The sequence below is a fragment of the Strix aluco genome, chromosome 2 (genome assembly GCF_031877795.1).
Source record: "Strix aluco isolate bStrAlu1 chromosome 2, bStrAlu1.hap1, whole genome shotgun sequence".
NCBI classification, from domain to species: domain Eukaryota; kingdom Metazoa; phylum Chordata; class Aves; order Strigiformes; family Strigidae; genus Strix; species Strix aluco.
The window spans coordinates 26,478,677-26,490,013 of record NC_133932.1 but is presented as its reverse complement, the minus strand read 5'-3'; the positions used below and the strand labels follow the sequence as shown (position 1 = coordinate 26,490,013).

Sequence of the window (11,337 nt, the reverse complement as noted above, 5' to 3'; positions counted from 1 at the left end):
CCTTTTTCCCCTTTTTCCTGCACTACCATTAAGAAATGCAAGGCATACTGTATTGCTTGCCACAACTCGCTGTATACTTAGCCAATTATCACGTGTCCAATTAGTACACTGCGGGTAGTTAATAAATGTTTGGACTTTGAGACTTGTCTCACCATTGTCCGCTCCATTGGGGATTTACGAATCTGAGTCACTTGTCTCCGTCATCTGAGAGGGACGTGACAGTCATTTGACTACTTTGATTAATCACACTATGAGACAGTTTATTCTTCCTCTGCTGAACAAGACAAAAACTTCTCTCAAGAGGTAGTACTAACTCCACTGATTTATGATTTTGTGGTATCAATTAGATGAGATACTCATTAAATTCTTCATCCATTTGTTACAATGAACATACAGATTCTCAAATACACAAATAAAACACTAGACAGTAACTTTATAGAAAGATGCATATATATGCATGTAGTTTAGTCAGTACATAACTACAGCCATAAAGTACATACATTCATTGGAGTATTGATACATATGTAAGTCTTGTAGTTAGTGCAAATGCCCATATTTTACCTCAAATTTACTGCTAGAAAAAAACGGTTCCAATAACCATACATGGTGATGCTAACTGAAAGTAACAATAGAGCTAAATCAATAAAAAGCTATAGGTGTTGATACTTCAGTGACGACATCTGTGATGTGAGACTTAGAATTTCTAACCCGCTCACTTCTTCAATGGCTCCAGAAAATTCTTGCACCATTCACAAAAATACATTCCATAAGTGATAGAAATGGCTGAAATTATGTATTTTCATAAAGTTTCTATATTAGTGAAATAATAGCCTTCCACAATTCTTGGGGCGTAGGGAGGAACCAACTAGTTTTTTTCCTTTTTTAGGAAAACTTTATCTTCTTAAATGTCTCCTATACCTTAAATAGTACTTTCCTCTTTAAATAGGTTGCGATTAAATAAAGTATCAGTATACTTTATGTAGAACACATTTCAAAAATAATATGAATCTTGAACATTCCTTTTTCAATAAAGTGCAAAGATGAAATATTAAATTTCTCTCAAAAATAGCAAATATAATTAAAAGATGAATCCAGTTACACAGTATTAATGCATCTTTTTCTTGGCTTTGTGCTTCTTGTACTTTTGGTCATGCTCTCTTTGCCTCATTTTGTCATCCTCAATACTACTGTCACTGTCACAACTTTGCCGTTCCCTCTTTCTTTTAGAGGTGCTTTCATCCACCTGGTGCACTTCACAGTCACTTGAATGTGGCAGGGACAATTCAAAAGAACTCTGTGTGGACTTAAAATTTGCAGCTTGATTCTGATAGGGAGAAAAGGATAAATTTGAAGGCAGTGGTGAAGTCATCTGATAGTAAGGAAACTGTTGACCCACTGGACTCTGTAGTGTGTACTGCTGTGCTAAAAAATAGTTCATCTAGAGAAACAGAAACTTGAGTTAACACTGTAAAGAGCAAGTTCTGAAGAGTTTAATTTTGCATTATGGCTTACACAATGAAAACACTCATAATTTCTAAAATAACACAGAACGCTTGAGAATAAAGCTTATATATTTTATTATATCAACTAGTTGGGAAAAGTAGACAATTTTTTCATTGCAAAGTTAGAACAGAGACATAATCTGATTTAATATTAATCTGCCAGTTAGTCCTTGTGTAAGGTAATCAAATGTGACATTCCTTGCAGTGCCTACTGTTAATGTAAAGACATGCACATCTGCAATTTTTTTTAACCTGGTTTAACTAATTTTACAGTTAATGCGGAACAAGGTGTTCCAACAAGGCATAGTGAATCGACAGATCAAAGCACTTGGAAAAATGCAGTAAGTGCCCAGCTTATTGATACAGTCCCTAACGTATTCCAAGAGTCCCTCTCATACAAAATGCACAGCCCAAATACAGAAATCGAATTACAAGAGTCAGAAAAGAGCGGCTTTCTACTGACTGGCAGTAACAAGAAAAATGATGGGGAGCGTGTCCAAGTGTATGTGTGGGCAGACTCCAAGTGAGTAACCTGCCTGGCTCACCCCAATAAGGATGAGGTAGATGTGTGAAGGTGTTGTACATGTGATGAGATCACTTCCTGCTGGAGCTGCAACAAACTATCATTGGAGACTTACTGCAATACTATCCCTAGTAGCAAGCACAAAACGGGATTAAGTTGGTTGTGTGTGCTGCTCTGCTGTGTTTGGTCTCTCGGTGTTTACCTACTGCATTGTGACTGAGGAGGGAGTTCAGGGGTGAGCATAGTAGGGGAGATGGTACACTCCTAAGCCTTCCAACCACAAAGTCTGTGCAAGCACCAGCTCTTCTGAGGGCACAGCCTGGGAAGAGGGGAGGCAGACCACCACCACATTTCTGCTGCAGGGAACAGATGCTCTCTATTTTCCTGCTTAGACTGCAGGTAGCAAGAGTAACCCATGCAGACTTCACCCCTTCTACAGTTACAAAGGGCTGGCCGTTCCCCAGTCAGACTGGGTGGCAGCAGTCCTGTCCACAGTTGGTACCTCACATTAAATGCTGGGTTTCTTCAGTTCTACCGATCTATACTCATCAGATTCAGAAGCTCCATATGTTTGGTGATTAGGGTTTGGTCCACAGGTTGTCATCCGAAGAGACCAGTTCCCTTGCCTTGTGGAGTATCTCAGACAAAAGAGATTAGGACAAGAATGGCGCAGTGCACCAGAGGCTGTTAAAAGGGGAGTGCAGTATGGGTTCTCACTGCCTACTGCCATGAAAGTAAATCATGACTGTGAGAACTGCAGGGGCATGTAAAGGTTCAGGCCAGAAACCCTCAAACTGTTGCCCTAACTTGGGCAGTGGTGGTCTGTTGGGTGAGTTTTAGGTTTGGTTTTAGGACATTTCAAACTTCTGCTGGACATTTCTGAATCGAGTAAAAGAGCTAAGAGGTTCCCTGACTGAATTAGCTGTATATGAAGAAGCCATAGCTTGCATGGTAGTAATTTTACTAGGTTAGCTTGTCTCACCAAGGGGATTTGATTTGGAACACGGTACAGGAGAGAGTTCTGTCTGCAGACTTTTACATTTTTGGCCTCCCTAAGCTATATACCTTTAAGACAATCCTGCAGTAAGAAAATAGTTTGGTTTTGTAGATCCCCTGTTCTTATAGTACCCTTAAGTGCTAAAATAAACAGACCTAAACCGTCAAAGTTAGCAGCCTAAACCACATTTTGAGACATAAGCACTGATGTTTGCAGAAATGCAGAATACATTCAACTTCATAAAAAAGCTCCCAAATTTTTAACTTTTAACACAAACTCACCATTTTTTGAAAGCCTGAGTATTCATGAGGTAAACTATTGTTCATTGGAAAAGAAATAACAGGAAATGGAGGATTTCCATAAGGCTCTTGATACCTAAGAAAAACAAGCAAAAGTACAGAGACTAGACATCCACCACATACTGTTTAACAGAGTGCTGAGACTTAACTCTTGGGCTATAATGAGAAGATCCAAGAATTAACAAGTGGACTTCCATCAAAAACCTGATAGAACAAGGAAAATACACCCAAAGGCTCCATTAGAGTAGTCCTCACATGTACTTAAGTGCTGATGCAAAAGAGTTCTGGATTCCACCATGGGAGGTTAGGTTCCACAGAGAGTACTGTCACATTTGTAAATAAAAAATGTTGAAACATTGAAAACTACTGGATCTGGGGTGTCCCAATTTCCATTATAACAGGTTTATACCTATGCATTCATATGCGCATGACACTGCTTGTACATATACACACAAAAAATACAGATATAAACTTAGTGGGGTTTCAAAAGCTTATCTCCATTGTCAGATTTTTTCTCCCTAACAACTGCAAACATTGTTAGTATAAACACCGTATTTCAGTATTTTCTCATAGTCCTTTATCTTGCAGAAACAACTAAAGAATAGAAAATTCAAGCTAACTGAACCTCTGGCAAGCTAAACAAACATTAAAATTAACTACAGTCCATTACAAGTCATCACTAGGGATGCAATTAAAGCATGCAACAGCTGTTTTAATGAAAAGCCTAAAGATTGCTCTACCACATGAACTAATTTTCTTAAGATTTTTTAAAAATGATAATCATACAGTTCATTCACAAGTGATCTTTGTTACCTATATGAAGGTGAATATAAGTCAATATAGTTCTCAAAACCATGTGTAGGGCTGTTTAGTTCTGATGAGTGAGAACTCCCTGTAAATAAGACAAAAGCATAATGACTATTCAGTTACAACTGTTCAATTAAGTTAAAAAACACAAAAGTGTTCTGTGTCACCCGTAGTGTGCTAGTATATCTAAGGCAGTATATAAAAGTAAGGTGCTATTTTATGGCAGATAATCTATAGCATAATTTTACCGCTTGAAAACATTCATTTATCATTTATTCACTTACAGAAGCATAAATCAGGGCTGCTGGAGTAATCAAGAACAGAATAATTCCCATTCAGTTACAGACACGGGAGATGCTTCTGATTTTAAGAACCTCAGCCATTCTGCTTAAGCCCAGCAACTGCTCTGTACAGCCTTTGAAATAAGGAGTGTCACAGTGCATAGTGGGAACACGAGTCCTTAATGTTTGGGTTGCAAATGCTGCCTGACCATTATCTTCCTAGGTGGTTTGTTTTCATAAACATAAAATGATGTCACTCTGACTTGACTATATTCTTCGAACTACAATCCCTTCCACTTAAAACAACAGCTCTGATAACTGTGGCTTTAGTATAAAAACTATCAAACAGCTTGATAGTTGGGGCACTTACTGAATCAACTTTTCCTGCCAGACTGCAAGTTAAAGTCACACCCTGATTCCTAAATGTAATCTGGCATGAAAACCTGCGTTGCTATGTTTTCCACAGTGTGGTCTGAGCTGGCTTGCAAGTTACGCTGTTCTGATCCAACCTACTGTATTCTCTTAGTAAACAAAAAATACAAAGACTGAATCCTTCCCTATGCAAAAGCCACAAGAAATTTTTGTTTCCTAAAGAAAATGGACTGTAATTTGTTCCAACTATAAATCGCCATCTTTGTAAAAGACTGTAGGATTCAGAAACAGTCATTGGAAAAAAAAAACAAACATTTACAAAGACTTAACCATTAAGACTATTAAACGTACCAAACCGATACTGCACTTTAATTGGTCTTCCATACAAACGGATTCCATTCAGCAAAGCTATTGCATAAGGCACTGATTCTTTATGCTTAAAGCAGACAAATCCAAAAGACTTAGGTTTTCCTTCCTTGTCCTTACAAACCGTCACTTTGGTTAATGGTCCAGCCTGAAAGAAATTTGTATTATTTTCTCACAGATATTAACAGAGATTGACACTTCATTCTGCTTTGAGTATTTCATAATGATGTATATTTTGCCATAGTCAGAAACAGTGTAAGTTTCTCAGTATAAGAATCTCTACTTAATTTTGAAAATGTCTCTCCACATTCCCCAAGCTCAAATTCTAAGCCTTCTACAAACAAAAATCAGCTCTACAAACATTAAAAGGGAACCAAGCATCAGTCCATGGGTGATGTTTAATCCTTAATACAGATTTTTTTATTATTTTAAAAATACAATAGCTGCTGCAAGGTGGAAGACAGTTACTGACTCCATAGCAAAAGTTATCTTATGCATGTACAGCTGCTAATACAATTATAACAGAGGTTTTTTTCACAGCTAACATAACTAAGTGAACTGATAAGATCAGCTATGTAAAAGTGACCTACTACACTCATATGCTTCTATTTTACTCTTGCTGAAATTCCTAAAATGGGCAGCATCAACACTGTGGGAAAGCAAATGTGAATAGAGAGTAGCGCTTCTAGAACCACCACAAAACAATTTTCTGTACTGCCTAACCCTCATCAGAACCGTGTGGCAAGGAATCAAGAGACCTCATCAGAGGTCCTATCACCTCAAGATAACATACTGTGTTTCTGCCCCCCCCCCCCCCAAAAAACCCCCAAACTCCACCAACAAAACAAAACACCAAACCACACCCTTTGGCTCAAATATCTTCACTGAAAAGTTCTATCTCAGCCTACGTGAACCATTTTAATCCTTGTATAGTACTTATAGAACCAAATTAAAGCAGTGATATTCTATGAATACTGGCTCCATTTTCAAAGAGAAGGGTCTCTTTTCAAAGAAATGAAACTGCCATTTTCGTAATAGATATCAGATGATGAATTTTCTCTACACAAGACAGAATCCGTGTATTAGTCACCACATTAACAGTTTCTCATCAAAACAAACTCTGTCTGTACAGCTGATTTAGCAGAGTGAAAAGAAGTGGCCAACAACAGTCTTCTGCCATAGCTCAGGAGTGTTAAGGATGCAACAAAACTTTAGGAGGATGTAATAAACCAGATGAGCAATGAAGTGAACATAAGTTACAAAAAAATCCATCAGTAAAAAGAAAATTACTGAATGTCTAAATTACTCTAGTAGATGGAAAATTCATTGTTCTGACTCAAAAAATATCACTCATTGGTAGAACTGGCTGCCACTACTACTACTGATGCAATATGTACTTTTCAGTAAAAGTTGCTCAGAAGTCATCACCAGCTTCACGTAAACCCAAGTTAACTTGTAACAGCTTCACAGCAATTAAACTGCATAAACAGTTATACATTCAAAATAAACACACAGCATATGCTCAGATGAAGAAAATAAGCCATAGAAAGTAATCTACTTGATTATTCTGCATTTTCAACAATTACTGTCAAACAGTAAATCTGCAATTTGTCTGCTGTGAGCATTTAGTGATGATGTGGAGCCATCTCCCTTATTATACCCTTCATGTTGTCAGACTGAACATATTGAGGACTGTCACCTGTGATAATAATGTCTGATTGCTGTATGCTTTTGCCAGCTGTATATAAACTAATCCTCAATTAAATAAGATGCTTTTGCTGAAAAATGAAACACACACACCCCCCCAACCCTGGTAAAAGGTAGGGAAGTCATATAGACAAACACAAAGGATCAAAAAGAATGTACCATTTTTTATTATTGATGCGAAGGGAGATCAGGCTACACAGCAATAGATACTACCTATGTTGTCCTGTACAGAGAATCTTCAAAATGTTGATCTCGTCTTTCCAAGTATCTTGAAGTTTGCTGCGGGTAGTTGTTTGGGGTTTGGTTTGGTTTTTGCCGGTTTTTTGTTTTTAGAGAAGGGATTTCAGTGAGATCTTGAACATGTTTATTTCTGCTTGACTTGGCTCCTTAAGGCATTTTTGTTGTTGTTCTGCACTACACTGTGGTTTTTAAAAAAATTACATATACTGAGTCTTCTGATTATTATTTGTCTAATGAGAAGGATCTGGTTCTTCAAGAACTAGAAGCAACAAACTCAAGTCCTTTGAAGAGCAGTCTTTTAAATATGTAGTCTTCCTGTTCACAAATAAAAATATTAATAGTTTAGAAGTAATAATAGGAACTTGCTTGTAATTTGATGGGGGAAAAGCTACAGGTTAGGAGTGCATCTTTAGGACTATGCCATAGCAGGAATATTGAACTGTATGCTTTCCAAGAAAGGACAATACTGCAGTAAGAAGCAGACGCTGTTGCAGTAAGAGAAAGAGAAACCTGAGTGAGAACGAGATGAAGATAAGGAAAAATGTAAGTAAGTATTATTGGGATGACCTAAAAACCCAGATAAAAGTCAGCAGTTGGATGACTGCTGCAAATTACGCAGAAGGGTCATGCAAAACTGCATTCTGAGAGTGTCTGCTTATTTTTATCACTTTTGTACCTGAATTTGGATGGTATTACTCATGTCCCCTGGTAAGATAAGCTTTCTTAACTTAATATTTACAGTTAAACAGCCAACTGCTGCTTAGTATTGGAAACAGGTAGGAATACTGCATAGAAAATAAAGAGGAAAAAAAGCAGAAACAACTGTTTCTTAGCTAATTTTAGGCAAAAGTTAAAAACTGAAAGTTAGGAAGAGATGGGAACAGCTAAAAACCCAAAGGGCTAGAATATACCAAACAAAAAGGCCTTTCAGTGCAAATGGGGTAGCATGCTTATGTCTTGCCTAGTTAACAAGACAAATATCAGATTAATCAGTGGAATAAAACTGGTGAGTAGAAATAGTTCTGATTAGCAAATGAAACAGCAAGAGAACAGATGATTCTGTGCACCTCTTTTTTTTGCACTCTTTAATTTTGCAAACTCTCCAGAATGAAACAAGGTTCATTCTGAGACTGGGGAGAATTAGTGGATCGGTAGAAGCACTTTATCACCATGCTGTCAGCTAAACCGTCCAGAGACTGGGACCATTTAGCTTGACAGAGGCCGACTGAATCACGCCAGGAGGAAAAAAAGACAAAACCACAGAACAAACACACCATAAACAAATCCAGCAAAAGTCCATTATCAGCACCTGTTGTCAACCATCTTGAAATTTGATGCTTACATTAGTGATAGAATGCTCCCTCCTCTCCATAGCCTCCCCCCTCTTTTCCTTACTACTTTCAGGTTAAACCTAGCTTAGCCAGAGATGCTGTCAATGTGAGATCAAAACTGAAGCCAAGTCAGTGTCTTCACATTTTCTTTCTTTGCTGTTTTCTTTCCTCCTCGGCATACCTTATTTCCAAAGAAAGAGAATTAAGCTCAGGTTTGAAACAGGTCCAGCTACTCAGTGTTTTCCCACCACCTCCCTGAGAATCCCACTGATGGAATTTTTAATACCTTCCCAAGCATTAAAACATGACCCATTTCGAGATAAAGGTCATTTATAGGTGGAAATGTCTGGCAATGGAGCCCCACCTGCAGATCATGTCTATTGCCTCCCACACTCTGTTAAGTTTCAACGTCGCCCAACACATCTTCAGGTTTTCACTAATTTTTCTTAACCAAATTATTGATCAAAAACGTATTGCTCAGGATATATTAAAAAAAAGTGTAAAAAATATTTTTCGGGGATTTTGAAAGCATCTGCAAATTATTTAACTTCCTCACGAACTTGGGCCCATCTGCGGCACCGGGAGGGAGGAGACAAAGCCGAGGAAGGGGAGACGGGCGGGACAGGGACCGCTCCCGACCGCGCCGCGGGTCACGGGGCCGCGGCCGCAGGACGGAAAAGGCCCCCGTGGCCCGCCCTACGCCCCGGCCAGCAGGCGGCAGGCCCGGGCCGCCGCACCCCGCCCCGGGCCCCGCCGGCGGCGCCTTTGCGCCTTCCGGCCGCTCGCAGCGCCTCGCCCCGGCCCGGGCCCGCGGAGAAGGCAGCGGCCGCCGCGCCCGGCTGGGGCCCGCCGAGGCCTCCGCCCCGCGGCCCCGCCCCGCCCCCGGGGCCCGCCCGCCACCTGCAGGAAGAGCTCGTAGAGGATCTCCTCCCGCACGCGGCTCTCCAGGTTCCCCACGAACAGCGTCCGGTCCGCCTCCTCGGACCGCCCCGGCGGCGACATGGCGGCACCGCCACCGCCGCCGCCGGGTCCCACCGCGGGAGGGGGTGGGGAAGCGCCCCCGCTGCCGTAAAGCGCCGTGCCGTGCCGTGCCGTGCCGTGAGGGGTCGGGGGAGAGCGGAATGCGGCTCGGCTCGGCGCGGCGCGGCGGTTGCGGGTCCCGCTGGCGGCAAGACCCGCGTTTCGTTTCGCAGCGTGTTTGGGAGGCGCTGCCCGTGCGGTGAGTGGGTACCCGGCGGGACAGGCGCCCGCTCGTGCCGTTGTTCTGTGGGGAACTTCCACGTTTTAAGACGCTTCATTTTTTTTTTCTTTCGCGGGCTTCCCCCCGAGGACCGGAGGAAAGCTTTCCCCCTCGGGCCTACCCGTGGAAGCGTGTTGCCCAGAGACCTGACCTCGGGAAGAAGCGTGTGTGCCCCTGGGTGCGTGGATGCCTCGCGTCCGTGTGGAACGGCCGGCGAGCGGGGGAGAGCTGGCGGGAGGCGGCGGAACCTCCCGGGGCAGAGCTGTCGGGGTGCCCCTCGGCCGGGCCTTGCGCGGCGGGAGGCTGCGGCAGCCGCTGGGCAGGGCCCGGTGACGCGCTGCAGAAACCTTCAAGACCCTCAAGTGTTTCGGTCACCAGCATGATAACGCGTCGCGGTAGTTGCTAATAAAATACGTGTGTGAAGTGTTGGATGTCGCACCTTTCTCAAGATTTAAGAACTGGAATATGATTGCTATTTATCGAACATATATAAAATTATCCATGTTCCTTTTCTGGGTTAAGTGAAGGTGGCCCGTCCACCTCACTGAAGACTGGTGATTAGTGTCTTTTAGCAGGATAGATGATGCATCATGCCTCCGCGTTCCTTGTCATCCCTACATACTATCCATACCCTGTTGTGTCTCACTCGCCCTTTTGGCATCCCTGGGGGCTCTCCCCTTAGATAGACAGAAAGAAATAATCAGTTTATTTACAATTCATTAGTTCATACAGTTACAATTCATTAATTCATTAAGATCTTGAAATAGTTTAACGAATACCGGGTCTGGTTTGTGTAACTCATTTTGTTCATCTTTCAGCAGTGGATCCTGGAATGCTACCCAGTCTTTGTTTTTGGCTTCGTCCACCAACGTTTCACATAGTTGCTTATGTTTCTTAATCCTAGTGTCTTGTACCCAGTAATATGCAAGCAGGTCTGACAATGCTGACAAGATTTAATCTGAGTCTCTTGTCTGCCCCTTGCCAAAAATTCTCTTGTGGGGTAAACAGCTCTTAGCTGTAACGTCGTGATGAGCTTTCTGTGGGGAATCCCTCTATAATATTCAATCCAGTTGTTACTGATTTTATCCTTCTCAAAGTTGGAAGTTCTATGGCTCTGGGATAATAACTTGGTCCAAGTCACAAATTCCTGTTTTCGCCAGTTACAGGGCCTCGAAAAGATGACTCTTGGAGCGGGTACCTCCCATTCCGAGAAAGGTTCCTCACCGCCTGCTTCCTCCAAAATCACCATGACTGCTCTAGGGTCCCAAATAGATGGAATTTTGTCATTACCTCCTCTTGCTGCAAACTATAATCTTTGATATTCTGTCTCAATACCTTCTTGCCTAACGACCATTCCTATTGTCTCTTCTGAAGACTGCGCAGTTCTGTATAGTCTTTGAGCCTGTAAGCTAGGGATCAATCCTGAGACACTGGTAATACCCAGGCCTCCGTCCCGAGAGCTGGAATGTAGGATGGCATCACAGGTACATCCCCCTAGGTGCAACTGTTCCTTGACAGCAACTCAAATTAAGGGTTTCCAGGTACGTAGATTTTACATTGGCCCGGTCTGCTAAGTCAGTCAATTGTGGAACAGTATATCCTTTCAAGATGTCAGCTTTCTGAAATGGCTTCAGTGAAGCCTTCCCAATCCGTTGTAACCACCCCTTCACTT

General features: G+C 41.8%; 1 protein-coding gene and 1 long non-coding RNA gene across 8 annotated transcripts; one reads left to right on the top strand and one right to left on the bottom strand.

Moving 5' to 3' along the window:
* Positions 1-302: 302 nt before the first annotated feature.
* On the bottom strand, positions 303-9,652 carry RBM11 (RNA binding motif protein 11). Of its 7 annotated transcripts, none has more exons than XM_074813547.1 (6): positions 9,326-9,464; positions 7,014-8,606; positions 5,133-5,295; positions 4,135-4,213; positions 3,304-3,397; positions 303-1,438 (listed from the first exon to the last, which is right to left on the bottom strand). In XM_074813547.1, the coding sequence occupies exons 2-6, from the start codon at positions 7,014-7,016 to the stop codon at positions 1,106-1,108; spliced, it is 672 nt and encodes a 223-aa protein (XP_074669648.1). In that variant the 5' UTR covers positions 7,017-8,606; positions 9,326-9,464; the 3' UTR covers positions 303-1,105. The 7 variants fall into 7 exon arrangements, with proteins under 7 accessions (XP_074669648.1, XP_074669658.1, XP_074669666.1 ...); XM_074813557.1 differs by having other exon boundaries at positions 7,014-7,409; positions 9,326-9,462; XM_074813565.1 differs by lacking the exon at positions 9,326-9,464 and having other exon boundaries at positions 7,014-7,409; positions 8,369-9,155.
* On the top strand, positions 9,528-10,093 carry LOC141918724 (uncharacterized). The gene is made up of 2 exons (XR_012621802.1): positions 9,528-9,644; positions 9,755-10,093. It is a non-coding gene; the product is annotated as an uncharacterized LOC141918724 (long non-coding RNA).
* Positions 10,094-11,337: the final 1,244 nt, after the last annotated feature.